The sequence below is a fragment of the Lissotriton vulgaris genome, chromosome 4_1 (genome assembly GCF_964263255.1).
Source record: "Lissotriton vulgaris chromosome 4_1, aLisVul1.2, whole genome shotgun sequence".
Classification (NCBI taxonomy): Eukaryota; Metazoa; Chordata; class Amphibia; order Caudata; family Salamandridae; genus Lissotriton; species Lissotriton vulgaris.
Window position 1 is genome coordinate 1,805,378,144 of NC_141691.1, and position 25,057 is coordinate 1,805,403,200.

Here is a 25,057-nt window from a genome sequence, read left to right on the forward strand (position 1 = left end):
GCTGCCCAGAAGAATAAAATGGGGACAGGTAGCCACAGCAACCTTTAACAACTGGGCAAACATGTGGGCAGGCTGGCCCCCGCGTAAACACAACCAGGAGATAATAGCTACATGGGATGGAATCACCTCCACCCTAGCGTCAGAACTCAGGGGTGGTGGGGACAAACCAAGGGCAATCCACTGGTACCCGCCGACGACCTTTGGATTCAACACAGAAATTAAAACCAGCGCAAAGGACTTAAACAAAAAATGAAAAGCCTACAGTAAACACCGCACAATCAAAAACAAAATCCAACTGCAAGAGGTCGCCAATAGCCACTCCTTAAAAGTGTGGGCCGCAAAGCGTAATCACTGTGAGGCACAGTGGCTGAAAATTTTCGATCTGCTGAGCCCCGCGAAATCACAAGAGTTCTGGAGTTACATTAGTCATCTTGGTCGAAGCATAAACCATAGAGAAAACTCCCTTGAGGCATCCGTCTGGGTCCGTCATGTAAAAGCTTTTTATAAGGAAGAAGGACTAACTACCCAGCCACATAACACGACCCCACAAAAAGCAAACCCGTCCTTAACTACTAATTCAACACCCCCTCCCGGAAAAGCTCTAGTGACCGAAATACTAAAAAAAATCAGACCAAATGGTGCACCGGGCCCCAATGGCCTACCAGGCCACTTGTTTAAATCAAACATCGAATTCTGGTCGGAAAACTTGACCTGCCTATTTTCTGACTGCTGGCTGTCGGGGGCTGTGCCTGATTCATGGCGAGGCTCGCTCCTGCATCCAATTCACAAAAAAGGGACCAAATCAGATCCAACAAACTACCGCATGATCGCCCTGCTGGACATCGAGGGCAAAGCCTACGCAAGCGCTATCTTGAAAGACCTTACAGACTGGGCAAGCGAAGAAAATCTCCTGCCATTCTGTCAAACCGGCTTCAGACCAGGGTCCTCGACCATAGACAACATCACAGCACTCTCTTATCTAGTCAATCGAGCACGGCTGCGCAAAAGTCTCCCTTTGTTCGCCTGCTTCATCGACTATTGTGCCGCGTTCGATGGAGTAGACCACACCATCTTATGGAGAAAGCTGGTCCTTTGGAACATCAATCCCTCCCTGTTAAGAGCAATACAATCTCTGTACCAAAACACCTGGGTAAGAATCAAACTTTCAAACGATTCTGCAACAGACAAGATAGATATGAACCGCGGCTTAAAACAAGGGTGCGTGCTGGCGCCCCTACTATTCAATTTATACACAGCAGACATGGAGACAGCACTGCAGGGGGCCGCCCTAGCAACGCCAAAGATCGGGGCAACCAAAATACATTTCATGCAGTATGCGGACGACCTCGTAATTTTGGATCACACAAAAACAGGACTCCAGAAGGCACTCACCGCTCTGGCAATATATAACAACAGAAACAGGCTGGTAGTGAATCCGACTAAATCAAAAACAGTCATTTTTGGGCACTACCCCAAAAAAAAAGAGCAAAATGGAGCCTCGGCCATTTAACTTTGGACTGCACTCAGAAATACATATACTTAGGAGTCTCCTTCCATGAATCAGGGTTGTGCGGTACCCACTTAAAGAAAATACAGGGTAAAAGTAAGTCCATCACCTTTGCCCTATGTAAACTACAAGCCCTCATACACAGCCCAACAGCAATGGCCATCCAAAGAGTCCTCAAGGCCAAGCTAATGCCGGCCCTTAATTACGCACAACAGGCGTACCCAGGCAAACTGAACAAGGAGCTGGAAAAAATTCATTGTGGAGCATACAAGAGACTGTACCAACTACCGAAATGCACAAGAAACACTCTAATCCGCCTGAAATTCTCCCTTAATCAACAAACTCTGGAAGAGATGGCAGCCCTAAGTAAATATTATTATCTCACAACTGCGGCACGCGACAACACAATGAAGGCCGTCCTGAAACACATTTTCATTGAACCTGGGAACCCCATGTCAGCTATCATCGAAGCAGCCAGGACACAACTGAATCTGGCAATCGAATCGTGGAACCCAGACCTTGTCAACTACACGACCATCAAACACGCGATAAAGAAGCAAGTGCGCGTATGCTCTCGGGACATGGACCTGGAGACCCTCACAAAAAGAGCCTTCCATGAGTCCCTATGCCTGCCCCACACCGTGCACAATCCTCGAAACCATCTCACGCAGGCCGTGGGCCTCCCAGCTCTCCACAAGATTCTTGCTTACAGACTGCACCCCCTGCCTCTGGAAGAACTATATCATCCGGAAAACGCAGGCACAGGTGCTCGGGATTGCAGACTCTGTAATTATAAACGAGAGTCACTGGGCCACTTACTACTTTGCTGTCCTGCCCTACGCGCACCCCGCACCCTCTACCTTAGGCCCATTCTTAGGGACGCCGGGACACGCACAGCCAAGGAAGCAATTCATCATCTATTCACCTTGAGCATAGTAAAACCGATGCCTCATATGGAAAATTCATACAACAGACTCGGCTCGAGCTGACAGCTGCCAAGGCCATGCAGGAATAGAGATTTCCCGACCGCGTGTCCCTTCATGAACTATGGGAACTTCTCATAAACGCTTGTCTACAGGAACTTTTGTGGTTTTAACTTTTATAATTTTTATACTCTGGTCTTAATATAATGGTTTTAAGTAACCAAACAATAAAGTTATTCATTCATTCATTCATTCATTCATTCATTCATAGTAGAGAGTGAGTATTAGAGAGTAGTGGAGTAGTAGAGAGTGAGTAGTAGAGAGTAGTGGAGAATATTCAAAAGTTTGGCACAGCACCACTTGCACAACAAGTCCAATCAAATCATATCACTTAGAGTCCTCATTGAAGCGCTGAATCTTGGTGTATATTCAAATGCTTTTATTTTCCTTAAGTTTATGTACCACAGCCAGCCGACGCGTTTCGTTCTGTGCAACAGAACTTCTTCAGGGAGTTCTTATTTCCTTCAAGTTATGTCGGTATCCTGTTGTCATATAACTAAATATTTCTCCCAAATGTTAGACGAGACGTAAGTACATTCTTATTCAAAGTGACTAGGTATCAATTTTACCCACACAATTCTGGCAAACTTGAGTAATTTATAGCATCCTCAAAGTCAGTCTTTCAAAAATTAAAAAGTATAGGACATGATAATCCAAATCCAAATGTTTCTCAAGAAAAGTCATTTTCAATTGTTTGGAATATCCCACAAGGACCCCCAAGGTCCCCAAAAATATATTTTTTTTAAATTGCGGGGAACGCGTAGGTACCACGTACCCCAAGAAAAGAAAAAAAAATCTGGTCTGCTACTTTTGAAATTAGCCCGCGGGGGGTCCAAATCCCAGGGGCATTATGCCAAAAAGTATGGGGGGCCCAATCCCCCCCACTCTGCCCCAGGGACCGCCACCCCCGGGGCAAAGTAATTATGATAGTGGGGGGGCACACAGCCTCCTCGAAGCCCCGGGGACCCCCACCCCCAGGGGCTTTGAATAAAATTCAATTTAAAAAAACCTGTGTGGGGGGCTAAAGCCCCCCCACATTTCCAAGGGACGCCACATCCCCAGGGCACTAATATCTAAAACAGGGGTGTCCGTGATGGACCCCCAGCCCCGGGGACCACAACCCCCCGGGGCTTTACAATTGTTGGGAGGGGGGCCGCACGGCCCCCCTGCTGGAGTCATTGATGGCCCTGGGGACCGCCACCCCCCAGGGCCGGCTCCTGCAGTGTCCCGGAGTGCCCACCCCCGGGACACTGCTGTTTTGGTATGGTGTAAAAAGGGGCATGGCCTAATTACACCTCTCTGCAACGCAGCCCCCTGGCGCATACTGGAGGTTCCTGTTGGGCTAGTTGGCCCCCAGGGACCCCTAGTATGCAAGGAGAATTAGTTCCCCTCTGCAAACGAGTCAGGGGGCTGCGTTGCACAGAGGTGTAAAAAGGGGCCTGGCCTCATTACAGCTTCATGCAACGCAGCCCCCTGGCGCATACTGGAGGTTCCCAGTGGGCTAGTTGTCCCCCAGGGACCCTCAGTATTCAAGGGGAATTAAATCCCCCTCTGCAAACGCGCCAGGGGGCTGCGTTGCAGAGAGGTGTAAAAAGGGGCGTGGCCTCATTACACCTCTCTGCAAGGCAGTCCCCTGACGCATATTGGAGGTACCTGGTGGGCTAGTTGGTCCCAGGGACCACCAGTATGCAAGGGGAATTAGTTCCCCCTCTGCAAATGTGCCAGGGGGCTTCGTTGCACAGAGGCGTAATGAGGCCACGCCCCTTTTTACATCTCTCTGCAACGCAGTCCCCTGGCGCATACTGGAGGTTCCTGGTGGGCGAGTTGGCCCCCAGGGACACCCAGTATGCAAGGGGACTTAATCCCCCAACACGCTACAGGGCGCGTTTGCACTGTGGTGAAGGTAGGGGGCGGGGCTAGAGGTGATTGGAGTGCAAACATGCCCTGTGGCTCATTTTAAGTTAGGGAATTAATTCCTCTTCAATCCAGAGGTCCCCTAGGGGGCAACTAGTCCAACAGGTATCTTCACTAAGCGCCACGGAGCTGTGTTACGGAGCTGTGTTGCAGAATGTTGTAAAAAGGGGGCGTGTCCTCTGAACACCTCTCTGCAACACAGCTCCCTGGCGCATACTGGAGGTACTTGGTGGGCTGGTTGGCTCACAGGGGACCTCAGGATTGAAGAGGAATTAATTCCCCAACCTAAAACGCGCCACAGGGCGTGTTTGCACACATGTTACCTCAGGCCCCTCCCCCTTCCTTCACTATTGAGCAAAATATTCCTGTAAAATCAGCCGAACTACGAATTACTCACTTGTTATCACAGGAGACGTCAGTGCTGCATCTTTGAGCGCACTACTGATCCTGAAAAGTAATTCTAACCATACTATTCTGACCATACTTACAGTTACTTGAATTTCCTTCCATAGGCTTTCATTGACTGGTTTCACTTGGAAACATTTTTAAGTGTGGAGTTTTGGAACTTTCAAAAATTCCTCTAAAATCAGTCGAACTACGAATTCCGATTTACTCACCTGTTATCAGGAGAGACCTTACTGCTCCATCTTTCAGCTCACTACTATTTCTGAAAAGTAAATTTAACTGTACTTACCAGTAACTTGAATTTCCTTCCATAGGATATAATTGCCTGCTATATAAAATATATATAAATTAAAAAAATAATAAATACAAAAAAAAATAACAATTTCAAAAATTGTAAAAACATTTTTTTCAATGTATATTAAAAATATGTAATGTAATTTAAAAAATAAAATATATAAAAATAAATGCTTTAAAACAATGTAGTAAATTAGTGTAAAAAATATAACAATTAATACATTTAAAAATTATCATTTACAAAACCTTTGAAATTCACTGAAAAAACCATAGGTTTTAGCCATGTTATAGTTAGGAATTAGCATTTACAAAACCTTGCAAATTCACCAAAAAAAACATAGGTTTCATACATGTTATAGTTAGCTGGACTTTTCACTCATACAAAACCATAGAAATTCCCCCGTTATAGTTAGTTCAGCTAACTATAACTAGCGCACCCGCAATGCACTGCTGATGGCATCACATATTACATCACTCATGACATGGTCAGTTACATCACTCATGACACTCATGCCTATCATCGATTTGTAAACTTCGGCCGGAAGACCATCTGGCCCAGGTGCTTTGCCTCTTTTTCCCCATTTAATAACCCCTTTAACCTCGGACTGAGATATTTTCTGATTTAATTCGTCCTGAGCTCATCAGATAAAGGCTCCAGAAACTCTAACCAACCTGTTAAGGGCTGCTCTTCCGGCCTAAGATCCTCTTTATAAACTTTCACAAAATATTCATGAAAAGCAGTCGTTATTCCTTTACTGTCTGTGATCGTCAGACCTGTCTCCACAACTCTTACTTCTTTAATCAGATTTCAAACTTGGTCTTTTTTCGCCTTCCAAGCTAGCAGTTTACTGCACCCCTCACCATATCAAAATGAGCGAGTTGGCTAGCATCCCATTTCTCCTTAACCCTTTGACTCAGAATTCCCACCAGATCTAATTTTAACTCTGTTAAATCTTGCAGGATCCTTTCATCCGCCCGATCTACCGAGATTTACAATATCAGCCTCAGGCTGACGTATTTTCTTCTCCAACTCTGTAACCTTACTATAATATAATCTCCTCTTCTTTGCTCCTAGGGCACCCAATCTTACTCGCAAAATGCCTTGCCTGAGTCCCACACGATCTCAATCCTAGCTTATCCCAGATTTCTTTCGAGAAAAACTTCAGTCTCCTCACTCAAAATCTCTAATGCTTCTTGATCATCGAGGACCGTGCGATCTAACCTCCATGTTGAACTCGATATGCCGTCCTCTAATTCCAGTGACAATGTAAAGGCTGAATGATCCGAAAGATGCACACCAACATGACCCACCTGGATCACACAATCAGTCAGCCTAGAATCCAACAAAAAGTAATCGATGCGAGATTTATGGTTATATTTTTCGTTATAAAATGTAAATCCTAGTTGCTGGCCAGACCTAAGTCTGCAAATATCACATAGCCGTGGCTGGGCGATCATCATCTTAACTCTATTCGACATTTTAGAGTTGACCATCGCTCTACTCTTTTCCGATCGATCAAGCTTATGGTCCAAAACAGTATTAAAATCGTCCGCCATAATTATCTTGCCAGAAAAACTTAATAGTTCCCTGGCCAGCTCATCTAAAGGACCTACATCGTCCTGATTCAGACCATAATAACCAATAATGATGAACGTTTGCCTGGCCATCTTTAGTTTCACAATCAGCCTTCTCCCTCCTACATCGGCAGCTATACCCTCCACTGAGATATTTACCCCCTGCCTGATTAGAACTACAACTCCTTTCGTAACCGCTGTTTGAGGAGTGTAAACTGCATGAGCCACCCACCGCTGTGCCGAAAAAAGTTCCTTACTTTCTACCCCTGATAAATGGGTCTCCTGTAATATTATCATTTGAGCCAAAGAATCCCTCAAATAGTTCAAGATTAACTCTCTCCTCGGTTTCACACGCAACCCATTTACATTCCAAGATAAGATTCTCAGCTCCTTCAAGTTAACCCCACTCGTGACAGCCTAAACCAACCAAATCATAGATCCTGACAGCAAAAAAGCTTCTGAGGAATTTTCCAATATTTCTCCCCTTACCCTTACCCATACCCTTCACCCCTGACCCTACCCCCTCCCCCTACGGTCCCAAAAAGACCCCCCCTGCCCCGGAAAACCCATCCGAACTACCCATGGCCAAGGCCCTTTGGATGCCTACAGCGGACGGTGTGGATAAACACTAAACTAAATTAATGATATGCCTGCACGGCATCTACTATTTGAGCCTAACAAAAACAGTACATAAACATAATATTAACTTATTACAGACTCCCAGATTGGCATTGTTCAAGAAAACTATCCACCTCCTCAACAAATGGGAAAGAGTACAACTTGTTATTCCACTTAACCTTTAGAAAAGCCGGAAACTTCAGTTGAAGCTCCCAGTTTTCTCAGAGGTTCAATCTGCTTACCTAAAAAGATCTCACCTTCAACTTAGCACCATCTACCACAATGATTTTTTTTTTAGAGCAGCAGCCAGGATCTTTTCTTTCAGAGCATAAGTCAAAAAATTAATCAGACTTCTCCTGGGCTTAGAACGGTTTGTGTTCAACCTGACGGGATCTCGGTGCACCCTCTGAATATGCCTAAAAACCTCGTCCTCACCCTCCTCCAGCTGCAGTTCAGTCTTAAGTAACTGTACTACATATTTCTTAATATCAGCCCCTTCTTTGCCTTCTGGCAGCTTTAAAATCTTCTAATTATTCCTCCTTTGCATGTTTTCCAATCTTTCTACCCTCTCTTCGTGTTCCCTGTCCTTAATCTTAATGGCATCTAGCTTCTTGCAATTAACCACGACTTTCTCCCGAAGATCCTTAACTTTCGCCTCCAGAACAACTGTGCGGGAACTCAAATCGTCAATTTATTTCTCTAACAAACTGCAGGCAGCTCTAATACTTTCCTGATTCAACTTGGAAACCTCAAACCCCTTATGCATGTCAATATTTAATTTTTTTAAGTGAGCAATAAGCGGGAGATCACAGTCTACTGGTTCAGGATCAATCTCAAATCCTTCCTCACTATGACAAGTCAACTAATTAGACTTCTCCACCTCAACAGCTGATAAGCTTGGGGTCTTCATGTTCTCTGAATACCCTGTGCCCCCCCAGAGTTGAGACACCTGCATTAGAGGAAAGGGAAAGCTGCTCTATGCTGTCCTCTGCACTGCCGATTGGATCCGTCTGAGCCTGCGGACCGTGACCCACCTCCTCCATGTCTAAAAAAAGAACCTGACAGCGATTGGGGCTCAAGTGCTTAGACCAGTCCAACAAATGTATATCTGCGGGCACCTGCCCAGTGATCCTGTCCCCCTCCGAAGTGCAGTTCGTACTCAGAGAAGCCTGATTGAATTTAGGGGCTACTGGTAAACCTGTTAAATTAGATGGAGACTGACCCTTTAATATCAGAGTCTTTGGCACAACTTTAAAAAATGAGGTGAGAGAGGATGTTATCTTAATCTTACGCTCCAGTAAGCCTGCCTTCCCCAGCTTGTTACACCTATTACCCTGCTTACTGTTTTTTTACTATATTCTTAAACTTGCTTCCAGTAACACTTTTAATGTTTTCTTTAGGTGAACCAATGTAGTTAGATAGCAGCTTCTCAGACCCCCCCCCCTCCCAGCACTCCTCAAAGCGTATCTAGAAACCCCAGTCCGACCTGCTACAGTCTGAGCTTCAGGCTTTAAACCGTCCTCACTTTGTTCTGTACCTCCAATACCTCCAACTTCCTGCAAGTCGTCCACAACATTTGAAACAGGGGGCAACTTCTCTTTTGTTTCCTTGCCTGAAGCAAATGCAAATGCCTCCCTGCCTCTCCCACGAACACCTCCTCTTCGGAACAGAATCCTAGATGCAGCACGACGACCTCTCCCGAGCTCGAATGCCGCTCTCTCCCAGCAGAGCTCCGTCTCCACTTCTGACTCCGCCTCCACCTCCTTCAGTGTCCTAGAGCCCTTTGCAGCCTGAACCGCCATGCACCACCGAACCGTAATTCCCCAGAACACAACTACAAAGAAGCCACTAAGGTAAACCGCTCATCATCAATTACCTTGTCAGCCACTCATACCCGACCCGTGCAGGCCATAACAACAATATTGCTGCGCCGCAGCCTTTACTGACCCCCGTGACCCACTCCTAGCCGGCCGCCATGTTTTCACCTATACTCGTTCTTTCCCCTGAGTAAGTAAATTTTGTAATGTAATGTATAATGTAATTTAAAAAATAAAATATCTAAAAATAAATAGTTTAAAAAAATGTAGTAAATCAGTATCAAGAAAATAAATATAACAATTAATGCATTTAAAAATTGTCATTTACAAAACCTTTGAAATTCACTGAAAAACCATAGGTTTCAGATATGTTATAGTTAGGAATTAGCATTTAAAAAACCTTTGAAATTCACTGATGACATCTCTGATGACATCTCAAATGACTTCACTGATGACATCATCCACGTGACAATCTGATACACCTCATCATACACTAGTATAACCCTTCAACACCATTTGTTAAACCATTGACACACCAACACAAGTTTTTAAAAACCCACTCAGTGTTTCCTACATCTACACAGACATCTAAACACTTACCTATAGATTCACTCAAACATGTTAACAAAGATCAATAGAACATTATTAAAGATACGTATACACCTACATCGACATTACACACCAGCACACATCCTATTCACTTATACAGTCATCCTAATCAATTTTGCAAACAATTGATCATACTTACATTTACTAAGCTACACACTAATACAAACACCACTTTATTGATTCAAATAGATAGTAGCTCATACTTAGTGTGTTATAAAACCACTATTACAAGTATACAGTTTTCGATGCAGTCAGTCATACAATCACTAAGTGTTAAGTATACTTATTTATAAACAGCAACTGTCACATACATTACCTTTTGTATTTCTACTTTGTTGGACATGTATCATTGAGAAATATATTTACTCATCACCACATACATAAAGAGATTCACTCACCCAAACAAGTGTTTCCACTTGCAGTCTTAACTCATATACCGACTAAATCAACTATTTATACATCTTTGGACAGTCACACACCTCTCATCCAACCACACACACATTCACTATCCTAAAGAAATACTCACTTAAATAATTAATACTTAGATAGATTTTACATAGCTAGTAACCAACTTATGTAGTAGTTTACACAACAAGAAATACAGTGAAACAGATATTCACACAGTTTAATCACTATCCCATATATTTAGTGATACACTTTAAATTAGTCACTTAGACAGTCAATCACAGTGCTACTAAATCCTCCATCCAGACACTAATACATCCAGTCAGTCTTCAATGCAGATTGCTAGACATAATATATATTTAAATATCGAACCAAACCACATTCACTGGATGATGTAAACAGTGATGTCATCAGTGATGTCACTGACCATGTCATGAATGATGTAATATGTGACATCATCAGCAGTGGATTGCGGGCGCGTGAATTATAGTTAGTAGACCTATAACGGAGGAATTTCAATGGTTTTGTACAAGTGAAATGTCCAGCTAACTATAACACCCCTGAAACCTATGGTTTTTTCACTGAATTTCTCAGGTTTTTTAAATGCTAATTCCTAACTGAAATATCTGAAACCTATGTTTTTTTCAGTGAATATATATATATATATATATATATATATATATATATATATATATATATATATATATATATATATATATATATATTTTGTTTTACAAATTGCCCTGAAGCATTCGGAAGGCACTCGCATTGCTCCGCCATCCAGCAGTGTCATGCAGCCTGTTCACTCACCCTGTATTTTGATTAATATGGCCAACGCGTTTCAGGGCTCAAGGCCCCTTCTTCCTGGGCAAAGACACACACATACGAAGCCTGCATTTTTCTTTTCCGGTTTTATTTCATCACAATCCTGCCTGCCCGTGGGCGTGTTCTCGTTACACTTCCCTCGATGATTTCTGGGGCTTGGAGTCCTCAGTGCAGGTAAGTATGTTCATGGGTGTGTTTCCAATTAAAGTTCATTTTCTCTCTGAGTGAGTTACAGGGCTTTGAAACAGGCTAATTTCGCATATTTGAGCAATGTGCTGTTTTACTCCTGAAAAGTTCAGAAATGCAGCCTCTCCCAGCTGGTGACTGTCGTTTCCTCCAACTGCCGACGGTGCTCTCTCCACGGCCAGGCTGCCCTGCAATAATTTTGTTTTACAAATTGCCCTGAAGCATTCGGAAGGCACTCGCATTGCTCCGCCATCCAGCAGTGTCATGCAGCCTGTTCACTCACCCTGTATTTTGATTAATATGGCCAACGCGTTTCAGGGCTCAAGGCCCCTTCTTCCTGGGCAAAGACACACACATACGAAGCCTGCATTTTTCTTTTCCGGTTTTATTTCATCACAATCCTGCCTGCCCGTGGGCGTGTTCTCGTTACACTTCCCTCGATGATTTCTGGGGCTTGGAGTCCTCAGTGCAGGTAAGTATGTTCATGGGTGTGTATCCAATTATATATATATATATATATATATATATATATATATATATATATATATATATATATATTGCACACTCCTCCGAATTCACGAAAGTAATGGGCGCACACGCGCTGCCTTTCCACATTTAATTTATTAAATTATTCCAGCATGGAAACAAACAAAACGATCAACGCGTTTCAGTGCTCCTGGCACCTTGCTCACGAGCACTGAAACGCGTTGATCGTTTTGTTTGTTTCCATGCTGGAATAATTTAATAAATTAAATGTGGAAAGGCAGCGCGTGTGCGCCCATTACTTTTGTGAATTCGGAGGAGTGTGCAATATTGAACGGCGAGAATCCGCCGTAGGGAAACGCACCCACATTGAGCGCTCGCAGTGGCTGGGAAAACAGGAACCGGCGTGTGGAGATATATATATATATATATATATATATATATATATATATATGTCGTTTCCCAAATCACTCCTGCCGTCCCACTGTTGGGGCGGTTCCAACAGAGCACAAACTCCACTTTCTTGCATGTAATAGTTATTATACTCTTCCTTCATGCCATAAGATATTGTTCGCCCTGTTACCTTGTTCACATAAGGAAAACGCTATACAATCATGTTTTTTTAAACACAACATGTGATTACATCATGTGACGTGATGGAGCATAGGCATAGAGAAAAGACTACTCACTAGCAGTATGTCAGTTTTGTTGCCTACGGAGAGTACTCATTTTAAAAGAAGAAATATTCATAATGATTTGAAAATTCCTATTTACACGAGTAAAAAAACAATAAATATATTATTAAAATGAATAAATATATATATGTACAAAGTACAAAGTTTTGTTCAAATGTAAGGTTAGTAAAAGATTTACAGTCTCAAGTTTTGTGTGTTCATGATTCAGTATTCTCTGACGGTTTGAATGCATTTATGATCCTACAGATGAGGGCTTCTTCCCATTTCCTAAGATATAACATTGTTCTAGAGAATCATGTGGCATTGGGAATGTCTCTCCTATATTAGCTGTCCAAGCATACTGTAAATATAGTCACGACGCGTTTCGGCCGTCCCAGCGGCCTTGATCACATGACATATATATATATCTGATAAGCAGTTCAAACTTTGGAATGAAACCAATCACAACATAGACAAAATCCTCCCTGTTGTACCTTATTTTATGAATGCCACATCCGATTCTCCACACCAAGAAGCGGACACCGACACAGGGAGATTTCAGGAATCTTTATTCCTCCATTACGCTATATATATATTGTTCAGCAAAAATTAAAATAACGCAGAACTCTCCTGGGGATTTCGTAATTTCATTTATTTGCAGGCCATCTCACTCCACCTATGTGTTTCAACCACACAGGTCTTGATCAAGGTACTTAGGGCCTCATTAGGATGGTGGGCGGGCACCTATCGGAAAACGGGACTGCCTGCCTTAAGGGCGGGGGTCCCAGGGGTGCCATTAGGATGTGCCCGCCACATTGGCGGCACATCCTGTATTCACAGCTTTGTGGGGGGCGGTGCTCTCTGCACCGCCCGCCACAATGCTGACAATACATCACAGCATTTTCATTTGCAAAGCGGCAGGCACTGCGCAGTGCCTGCGGCTTTGGAAATGAAAATGAAAGGGGGTACCACAGGTACCCCCCGTGTGCACTCCCCACTCACCTTCACTCCGGGGACCCGCAGGGGGCCCCCAGAGTGAAGACCGCCTGCCTTTTGCCACGGTAAGGCATTGCACTCTTGCCATCGTAATATGGCTGGCGGTGTCTAATAGACACCGCTACCATATTAAACATTTTCCACCCCGGCCGCAAGGCGACCAGGGCGGAAAAGTGGCGGGCGGTGTTTTCTTCCGCCCTGGTCCCTCGCCATAATAATATGGCAGGGGGGAATACAGGAAAGGATGGCGGGCGGATTGCCCCCGCCAGCTGGCGATGGCTGCCGCCAGCCTGGCGGGGGCAATCTGCCCACCATCCTAATGGACCCCATAGTGTTAGTTCATTTTCGCTTTTACCTTTTTATATCCCTCTCCCCATACACCCATTATGAGGCACTGTGGGATCGGTAGTCATTATTCATAAGCCTTATATTAAGGCATCCTTCATAAATAATTGAAGGAGTCTTACATATATGTATACATTTCCTGTTATATATCATGTAATACATAGTTATTTTGGCTAGGGTGGATTGATATTACATTCATAAATGTAATACCATATACCCCATATCATTTCTCTCTTTGGTCAGTCCCCTTTTGGTTGTGTTTGTAGTAACACTTTCAGGACATCTCTAAATCTGACCTATGCAAGTTATATGCAATTTCATAAAATATCATAACATATCATAATATATTGTATCATCTGCTATCAAGATTTGTGGACTGGTGTCCCTTTCCCCACAATCTTTTTGACTGAGTGCCACAATAACCCTGGACTGTGTTGTTGGCAAAATATATATCTGATTAGCAGTTCAAACTTGGGAATGAAACCAATCACAACATAGACATAATCCTCCCTGTTGTACCTTCTTTTACTTCACATATTCAATTATTGATGTAAAATCAATATTAAATTATAATGATTTGTAGTTATGACTGAAATAGACATAGAACAAGTACTATAGTGTTTCTTCTCTGATAATCTGATATAAAATGATGATTATGAATATTATCAAAATAGAGTGCCAAATTCTATATGTCACATGTCAAAATAATTATAATTTTCAGCATAAATGGTGCAAACAATTTATATAAGTGGAAGAATTGATAGGTTGTGGTTAGAAGCATGTTTAATCTCTGTTAAGGTTCATGTATATCTAACCAATTAGAAGCTTTGATGTTGGTCACAATCTGGCATAATCAACATTTTTTGTAATTATAGGTATAGTCAATCTTGAAAGTTATAAAATGATCGGGCATCTCACTTTATTTTATGGGCGTGTGTTGCAATACCTGTGAATCACTATGTATGGTGCTTGTCTTCCTCCGAAGCTGGGGTTTGGTACTATTGTCATCTGTTTTGATTCCAGTAGGGCTGTAATACCTGTGTGTAGTTTGTGAATAGCATTGGTCGTAAATGCTGAATGTGTGTTGTATTAACCTTTTTCTTCCTAAACCCTTTCTTAAATCACCATAAGCCCATTCCATTTGGCAGTAAGTATTACCCATTGTCCAGCGATTGTCCTGGTCCCTCCACATTTACCTATACATGTATTAGTATATCCGTAGAAATCTATGGCAGACTGGTGAAGTTCTCCGCACAGAAAGATGAGAGGCAGTGGTGGAGGTCTCCACACTGAGGTTTGTGTATTGTTTCGCACCACATGAGTAGTACTACACTAGGGAGCTTTGTAAACGGTGGTTAAATATTTGTACACAAAATATTTATCCAAAGTGTAAAATAAGTTCCACATTACACAACGCAATATAGTCAGCTAAACTAGAAAGTTCATAATAGAAGGGAGGACTCAATGTTAAAACATGCCTGGAAAAAAACCAGAACCGGAACATTGGGAGACTAGGTAATACTCCATAAGGTCTGGGTTTCCCAGAGAGGTTAGATAAGGTCAGTATCATGACAAACACTATTTGTGGCAGTTATATCTTTGGTAACCCTAACAGTCGCTGCAGATTCCAAAGATAGGGCACAGAAGCCATGAGAAACATGTAGGTGGGAGCACTTTCAAACAATTACAAATATTCAGATTGAAGTAGCCCTTTTAACCTCTACATTTTACCACCTCTCTTCATTGTCCTACTATTATAACTCATTCCTCTTCCTTCATCAATTATGTTCGTGTGCCTGGGAGACTAAACAGATTTACTTATGGAAGAACGTGCCTTACTTACAAGTCGTCATGCTTTTACAGGCCAATTTGCCACTCAGACGTGTTTCCAGAGCCGCTTTGGTGAAGAAATTGGCAGTGATCAGTTTGGTGGTTGCATCATGTTCCACGCGCCGCAGCCAAAAAAACAACTTGCAATTGGGAGGATTGAATACGTAGAGGTATTTTGCTTTTTCAGTTTTATTTAAAAATTTAGCATTGTGATAATGCCAAAATAAGTTTCTTTTTCGAAGACAGAAAGTGTTCATCACATAGCTTGTTATAAATTCCACTGTCTTTTCAACACCTAGGCATCAATGATTGTTTGGACTTCTCTAAGTTATAAGCAGAGTAAATTTTATATCATTCATTAGGCTTCATAATATGCTATATCTATCTACGTGGCGATACAATTGGTTATCTCAGCTGTCAGGCAGTGGCCAATACTATTTAGCTCATGGTTGCTAAGAATTAATCTTTACCCTCCAAGAATCCTTTTTTTAATAAACAATTTTTAAAGTGTGCCCCTACGTAATATATATATATATATATATATATATATATATATATATATATATATATATATATATATATTATATATATATATATGAGTCCAAAGATCGCCTCTGTGGGGTATCCCTCGTCAAGTGGGGGTGGCGCGCTGCCGGTGAGGCAACCGGTAATCAATATGTAGTCCAAAGCGGCGTTCCAAGCGTGCACTCAGGTACAAAAAAGATCCACACTTACACTGCAGGTCTGTCAAAAAGGTAGGGTTTATTCACGCCATAAGCCATACGTGACGCGTTTCGCAGTCCATGAGTGCTTGTTCACAACTCATGGAGTGCGAAACGCGTCACGTATGGCTTATGGCGTGAATAAACCCTACCTTTTTGACAGACCTGCAGTGTAAGTGTGGATCTTTTTTGTACCCGAGTGCACGCTTGGAACGCCGCTTTGGACTACATATATATATATATATATATATATATATATATATATATATATATATATATATATATATATATAAATGTGTTAACTGCTTCACATCTCCTCAGTCTCCTCCTTCTACTGCTGTAACATTCGGAGGAGGACAATAAAAAAATCAAACTTCTGATAAAAAATTAGCATTGCACAGATGCGCAGAATGAACCAAGATCTGCCATTCTTCCGTTGGTCCCATTAAGATGTAAGACTCAATTGACAGCCTGTTTACAATTTACATCTTTAATGAATTTCCTAAATTAGAGGTGATGGGCTTTTTGAAAGCATGTGCTAAGGGTGCTCCATAGTTTTGTGCTCTGGAACTGCAAATACTTTTAACATTCTTTAGTCTTTTAAAGGATTGTTGTTGGACCAGGTGAGCTGAAGAGGATAACAGGTCCAGTGCTGAAGAAGGAAGCTGAGCAAATTTCCAAAGGTCTCCAGGGTCTGTTCCCCAGGACGCTCCTTGCATATTGTGCAAAGATCTGAACTTGATCTTGAATCTAAGCAGAAGTCAGTATAGATCGTTTAACGGCAGTTCAATGTAATGCCTGTTCTTAAAGTGCAGACACATTCTGGGTACTTTGTTATTTACTCTTCGGAGACTGAAGATAAGGGGGCATATTATCAAGGCAGGCAAAAGTAAATTATCGCCGCATTTGTGGCCGTTTTCGGCCGCAAAGCGGCAGTTATTTTATCATCCTATTAGACATCCGTTAGCGACAGCTTTTAGGTGAAAGTGAAGGGTTTGGGGCCCGCTTTGCATGTCAGCGATATTTATCGCTAATGACATGCAAAGTGGGCGTACCCAACCAGTTAGCGACTGAAAGCAATCGCTAACGTCGCTATCGCCTATTAGCAAGGCAGACGTAGCAATAAAAAAAATTGTGCTAAGCGCGAATATTGCTGAAAACTAACGCCTGCTCAGACCAGTTCTTAACCTGTATATCCAATGGGAGGTGGATATTCAGGTTAAGACCCTATTTGCGATGATGCGTGAATATCGCTGGTTTTCCAGCGAAATTCACGCATTTCGCCGCTATCGCCGAATATTTTATCGCATTGGAGATAAACGTTGCTAATAGCACGTTATCTCTGCGATAAAATCCGGCGATGCTTGGCGTCAAAAAAAATTTCGCTAAGCTTCTTTAGCGATAAATATCGCTAGTTGTTGATAATATGCCCCAAGATTTTTGGAGAGTAGAAATACTATATCATCCGTCATCAAAAAATTGTTTTAATGATAACATAAATCTATGTCGGTAGGGTCATTGGCATTTTCCCTGTAACAATGGACAATGCACAAAGGTCCTCAAATCATCAGGCTGTGTTGGCAGAGAACATGCTGATTTGGTGTGTTTATTCCCAGTATAGCAAATCAAATTCCAGTTGCAAAATCATTTGGGAATGTAAAACTATAACACCCAATGGTTTCCCTGTTGCTTGATGTCCTTCACATCTAACCTGGGCTTCAATTGGAATTCCATAGAGCATATTATCAAGCCCATTATCGCCGTTTTAGCGGCACTTTAATGCCGCTAAAACGGCAATCATGTTATGCCTGTCTTGATAATATGCCCCATAATTTTGTGGGGGTGCAACACAGCACAAAACCGTTTGATTCAGGTTCCTAATAAATAGACCTGAAACAACTATTGCCACATAGCCATACACACAAAAATGGGTCAGAACTGATCAGTTAAATTTGTAATTCAATATTTTAAGTTAGATGAAAAGGGATGGAAAGAGCTCTAAATAATGTGACTAGCTGGAAGACTTGAAAGACCCTGAAACAGAAGCGAACAAGTTGATAATTATGTCTGTGTATAAAATATAAGAGCAATTTAAGTAAAATAAATTAAGTCTGCATGGGCAATGGACCTTCCTGTTTAGCACCTAGTTCAAAACACATACCAAACAACAAAGATTAATACAAATGCCCCAAGAAGATTCTGTAGAGAGAAGGCTTTTTAAGCTAGTGTTTCCAAAGTAGAAAGTCTTTAATACTATCGAGGGTGTAACCACCATCAAGACTCCTGGACTGCTTCACACAGTGATTGGAAGTAGGGAACCCTCAGTACAAGAATATATCATGTAATGCCACTGATCATGTTGCTGAAACAGTAAGCCTTCTGTTCTTTTGATGGATTTAACCGCTTTGAACCAGAGGAGATTGCCACTACCCACTATTCGTCTAAGATCTTCTATTCCCACAGCGAATGTAGCCAATTAAGGGGTCACCCATATTCTCCTCCATAGTAGAATAATTCTCAATTTTGCCAATTCCTCTATTGGATAACAACCCAAGTCCAACATTAAAGGAAGCATAGGGGTCGATTGAGGAAGACCCACCAAGTTTCGTAAAAACTTATTTTGTATTTTCTCAAGTTGGGACAAGTTGACATAGCCCCAAAGATCTGCTCCATATACAATGGCCGTTCTGATCTTGATGTTATATATTTTAAGGGCTGGGCTCACTCTCTTATTAAGAGAGGATCTCTGCTCCTTGACCAATGTCCCACTCAACTGAGACCATTTTAATGACAATACATCCATCTGGGCAGTCCATCTTAATCTATAGTCTAGGACCACGCCCAGGTAGGTCATCTCATTTACTTGTTCCGGATTTTCACCATTGAGACTAACTTGGTCTATTAGAATGAAATTCTAGATCATAAAGGTGTTTCAGGAGATGCTGTTCTTTTAAAAGTCTTTCATACTAAGGGTGTCAGAGCTTCATAGAAAGTGTTTTACAGAAAAGGTAAATGTTTGGAAAAGGTACTTTGGGTTTCCAAAGTGGAGAAATAAATACCCTATTGAAGCCAATTTATATACACTCTCAAATTCAATAGACAAAGTCTGGAGTGGGATGACTGCAAGGTCAGGTAGTTTAGTGCTTGGCACTATCCTTACTACAGTGTTTAGGGCTGCCATGAAAGGTCAAGTTGAGTTTGAGTAATAGCAGAGAGGACAATTGCCATAAAAAACGTTTGCAGTAGGTCAGCAAGATTCCTTAGCTGGGTTCTATTAAGGTTAAACTCCTTTAACTTTCCTTCAATGTGTTGTGGCCAAGCTGTGGTCCAAACAGTGAGTGCTGTGGGAGGTGTAATTGCATCTGAATGTCTCAGTGAAAAAAACTGCTCAAATTTCCTGCTGCATGGCTTCAGCCTCTTCAGACGGTATTCTTCTGAGACATTGGGTTCAGGCACAGCTGTCTATGCTCCTTCTCTTGCGGTTTCTGAAGAGGCTGAGGTTGCTCCGTATAAGTATAGAGCCTGTTATCTACCCAGTCAAAAAAATGAGAGGCATCCCTACTCCCGCATTTCTCCCTATTTATGGTGGGGGTTGCCAATATTCTGATTGCAGTAACACTTCTTTGAAACATTGTGATAGTGAGTGATCCATTGAAAACAAGAAAAAGTGGCTGAGGGTTAATAATGGCCTGTATAGACCTTCTGATTCTACACTTGAAGCTCTGCCTTTCTTTCTTACAGTTAATTTAGGCCATTCTACACTCAGTAGGTGGAATGTTCTAAAACTGTTATTGCACTTTTTCCTCTGGGTACCGCAGTTATAAAGGCACCTCACACTCATTATAAACCTTCAAACTTACATGAAGCTCAGGCTTTCAAATTGGGCTGAGGGCCATCATCAACTGCTACTGTTGTCTGCAGCAAACTATAATGCTGTATTAGTAGTTAAGAAATATGTAGATCAATGATTTGGGTTGCTTGAAAAAAAGTGAATCCTTTTGTTATAGTTTCAACTGATAAGCAATTCCACATTCCATGTCTTAAGTCTAATATTGACTTCATGAGTTCCTATAATTCCATCTCACTGTGCCTAGAGGCCTCCTAAAGGAGGTACTGGGTTATCACGTGTTACAAATATCCAATCCTATTGGCATTACAGTGATCTAGCGCCAGGATGCCCGTAGGGTTGCAGATGCGCTTTACAAATGTTATAAATAAATAAAATAAATAAATACATATTATTTTCTTTTTTACAGGTATTTCATGCTGGTCAAGCATTTAGATTGGGACGGTACCCCATACACTGGCATCTGATGGGTGATATGCAGTTTACGTCTTATGTGAGGGGTTGTGCAATTCATCAGACATACAACAGGGCTGTGAGCATTCACAACACACACCATCTTCTAGTGGAGAATAATGTTATATATGATATCATGGGAGGAGCATTTTTCATAGAAGATGGGATAGAACATGGCAATGTTTTGCAGTACAACCTTGCAGTGTTTGTCAGGCAGAGCACCAGTCTCCTGAATGATGACATTACTCCAGCTGCATTTTGGGTGACCAATCCAAACAACACGATCAGGCACAATGCTGCAGCGGGGGGAACCCACTTTGGTTTTTGGTACAGAATGCATGACCACCCTGATGAGCCATCCTTTGACCCAAATATTTGCCAGAAACAGATTCCTCTTGGAGAGTTCTATAACAACACTGTCCACTCCCAGGGATGGTATGGCCTTTGGATCTTTGAGTCCTATTTCCCCACACAGGGAGGCAGATGCTATTACGGCACGCCACAGTCTGCCATATTTGATTCATTGACAACCTGGAATTGCCAAAAAGGAGCTGAATGGGTGAATGGTGGTGCTCTTCATTTCCGGAATTTTCTAATGGTAAACAATGAGAATGCTGGCATAGAGACTAAGAGAATACTCCTCGACTATGTTGGAGGATGGGGGGAGGCCAACGGAGCTGTCATAACGAATGCCACCATTGTTGGGTATTTGAATGAGCTTGGACTGGGTTCTTCATACTGCTCTTCCAGAGGCATTGTCCTGCCTTTCGATGAAGGACTTACAGTTTCTTCAACAGACTTCATAAATTTTGATCGCAGCTGTGCTGCCATTGGTGTGACTTCTGTCGTGGGGGTGTGTACAGACAGATGCGGTGGCTGGAGTGCAAAGTTTGATGGGATCCAGTTTATTAACACAAGTAACAAGGCTGGCTTCAGATGGGAGCATGAAGTTGTTCTGATTGATGTTGACGGATCGCTTACAGGTAATTGTCAATAACTCAGTTCTAACTATGTTTTAACATTTTACCCTCCTTAGAGTTTAATGGCACCACTGAGACAATGAACCAGCTGATAATTTGAGGGACTCTTGACTGCAACTCTCTTGTCTCTCTTTTTGAGAAGGAATGTGGAATTGTGATATATCGACACCATTAAGGCGGTGGTAACTTCAGAAGTGTAATTTATGAATAGGAATAGACTTACTCTTTTGTAGATGAGTGTGTTGTATTAGCTGGTCACCCCGTAAACTCCTCCTTAAATTTTCCTAAACCCATCTCAGTCAGCAGTGAATGTTTCCCATTTTCCAGGCACTTTCTCTCCTCACTCCCACATTTACCACAAAGTAATAAGCTTACATGGCCCGAAAACAGAAAAGACATGAGAGATACATGGCAAATATAGCACGTTGAGATGAACTGGCGTGCATGGTCAAGCATCTACATTTTTTTTTTTTAAACCTTTATTTGGAGATAAGCCAGACAAAAGGCAGTGCAATCATGATATATACAGTCATTCATGGATAATACAAAAGGACGACACAATCAGCGAGTCCGGAATACAGGTCGACATATAATACAGTGCAGTCAGCAATGGATAAGGCAAGCAGTGAGCACAAACGGGCATTACATAGTACATCCGAACAGAATGGCATACAATGGCAGGAGCAGAAGCTGTCAGAACACAAACCCAAAGGAAAGGGAGAGTCCCAACCTACCAGCGGAAAAGTCCCCCTCCAAGCATGACGTAGTCCACTCAGGCCCACCCCCAGTTCGCCAACAGTAAGCAGACAGGCATCGGACCACCATCGCGGTCATAGGAGTGTCACAGAAAGGCATACAGATCCCTCATCTCCACAGAAGAAGGGGATAATCCACCCCCCAACCAACGCCACAGGACCAGCAATTGCAGTGTAATATCTCAAACTCTACGCCAGATTCAACCAACCCCAACCCGGTCCTCACTTTCAGATTCAGAGTCCTGCCCCTCTCTAGTGAGGAGGTACACCTGTAACGGGCTCCAAAAATCCTTGGGCCTACACCTCACGGGCATCAGCTCCGCATAGACATTATATTGGTCCTGACAATAAATGAGATCACGTAGCCAATCCTTGAACTGTGGCACCCTGCCACGACCCCAACAACAGGCAACTCTACGTTTAGCCAACAACAATGCCACGTCGGCAAATCTACGGTGGAGGGCAGGTACGTCCCTGGTATATCCCAGCAGTAGCACCAAGGGGTCGAACAATACTCCATCATCAGTCATAATCTGAAGAGCCGCATGGACTTGAACCCAATATTCCAGAACACCCGCACATCCCCACGCCAAATGCAGAAAGTCGGCACCCTCTGCTCGGCACCTAGCACATCTGTCATCTTCCGCCAAATGAAACCGAAGTTTCCTCGCCGGGGTGTAATAAAACCTTTGGACGAATTTGTAATGTATGATCTTCAGACGGCAACTGGAGGAGACATTGGCAGTAAGACCACAGCAGTACGTCCATTGCTCGTCAGTAATAGTGACGCCCAGCTCAGCATCCCATTGCTCCCGCACCCGGCTGGTCGGGACAGACCGTTGCCGACGAATGGCCCCATACAACTTCGAAACTAAATGACGACCATCTGAGACCAAGAGTACATGGAGAGGAAGGGTCACCTCCGGCTCCGAAGGGAAATCCGGCAACAAGGTACGCAGGCCCTGTCTCAGACGAACATAATAAAACAGCTCCAAAGGGGAACAGTCGGCAGATCCAAAAAACTGAGCCTGTGTATGGAAAGCACCCTCATGAAAAATGCCCCCCCATGTAAGGATACCAAGCCGCTTACAAAGACGCTGAAACCCCGTCTCCTGCAAAAGATATAGAGCCGGGTGATAGGCTAGGGGCAGTGCAGGCGAGTAGAGAAAGGAAACACCCAACAATCGCGCCACCCGTTTCCAAGCGTCCACTGTGCATGTCACCATCGTTTGAGGTGTGTCCACATCGGACACAGTGCCCAGCACCATTCCCTCCAGTGGGAGCGGATGGGCAACCCAATGTTCAGCCGCGATTTGTGGCATAAATGGCGTGGGGCGCATCCAATGGTAGGCATAGTGCGTTTGAGCGCTAAGATAATAAAGCTCGAAGTCAGGGACATCAAAGCCCCCATCAGCATAGGGTAATGTAAGGGTAGCCCACGCCACACGTGGCTGTTTGCCCCCCCAGAACAATCGGATGAGCTCCGAATGGAGCCTACGAAAAAAGTAAGCCCCAGTGTGATATGGAATATTTTGAAAAAGATACAGGAACCTGGGCAGGACCACCATTTTGACAAGGGACGCCCGACCAGCCATGGAAAGAGGCAACGACATCCATCTAGTGACGTCATCCGCTAGTTTAGTAATAGCCACGCCGTAGTTAAGCCTGATAGTCTCTTCCCTGTCCAATGACACAACAATGCCGAGGTACCGCAGCTCCGAATCACACCACTCCAAAGGGAAATCAAGAGAAAATCTATGAACCGCGGCGGTGAGCGGGAAGAGTTGGGACTTCTGCCAGTTAATGTGTATCCCGGAGACACCCCCGAAAGCCACCAGCTCACGCAAGAGCGCATTAAGGTTGTTCTGTGGATCCTTAACATAGAGCGTGACATCATCCGCATAAAAAGAGATCCCGATCTGGCATTGAAAACAATTGAACGCGCTCTGCTGGTGTCTCTGTCGAATCCTGCAAGCCAAAGGCTCTATGGCGATGGCAAATAGGAGGGGCGAAAGGGGACATCCCTGTCGGGTTCCTCTAGTAAGAGGAAATTGGGGGGAAAGCACACCATTTACCACCACTCTTGCCACCGGGTCGGTATACAGGAGCTTGATCCAAGATATAAAGATCCGAGGAAACCCCATCCGGCAGAGGACATCAATAAGGTAACCCCACTCCACCGAATCAAACGCCTTAGTAGCGTCTAGGAAGATGGCGGCGACCGGAAGCTCAGGAGCAATAGTCGGGATAAGGGAAAACAAAGTCCGAAGATTGTGGGAAGTGGCGCGGCCAGGCACAAACCCCGACTGGTCCGGCAAGACAATAACAGGCATGAGCTCAGACAATCTGACCGCCAAAACCTTTGCAAGTATCTTGACATCACAATTAAGTAATGAGAGGGGCCTATAGGAGCCCACGTCCAGGGGATCCTTACCTGGCTTGAGTAACGAGGTAATAGCAACCTCTCTCATGGAGCCCGGCAGCCGTCCCTCCTCCAGGGATTCCTCAAAAACCTCACGGAGAACGGGGGCCATAATATCCACAGAACATTTATAGAATTCAGCAGGAAGGCCGTCCAACCCTGTGGCCTTCCCGTTATTCAAAGACATGATGGCACCCCTGATCTCCTCTACCTCAAGAGGTCTACCCAAGAACGCCCGATGATCGTCCGACAACCAACAGAGCGCTAAATCATCCAAGAATCCGCCATATTGTGTCTCCCCTGACTGCTGTGTTGTGTACAGTTGGGTGTAATGGTGAATAAATGTACGCTGAATCTCCGCAGTGTCCCGACAGCGAGTGCCATCCGGCAAAACCAACTCTAGCACGTCCGA

General features: G+C 43.3%; 1 protein-coding gene across 1 annotated transcript in view; it reads left to right on the forward strand.

Moving 5' to 3' along the window:
* LOC147724582 (fibrocystin-L-like) overlaps positions 1 to 25,057 on the forward strand; it is a 2,246,326-nt gene that overhangs the window by 1,610,834 nt on the left and 610,435 nt on the right. The window contains exons 53-54 of the mRNA XM_086918063.1: positions 15,500 to 15,636; positions 20,445 to 21,471. Coding sequence (XP_086774189.1) covers positions 15,500 to 15,636; positions 20,445 to 21,471 — 1,164 coding nt within the window. The remainder of the gene's footprint in view (positions 1 to 15,499; positions 15,637 to 20,444; positions 21,472 to 25,057) is intronic.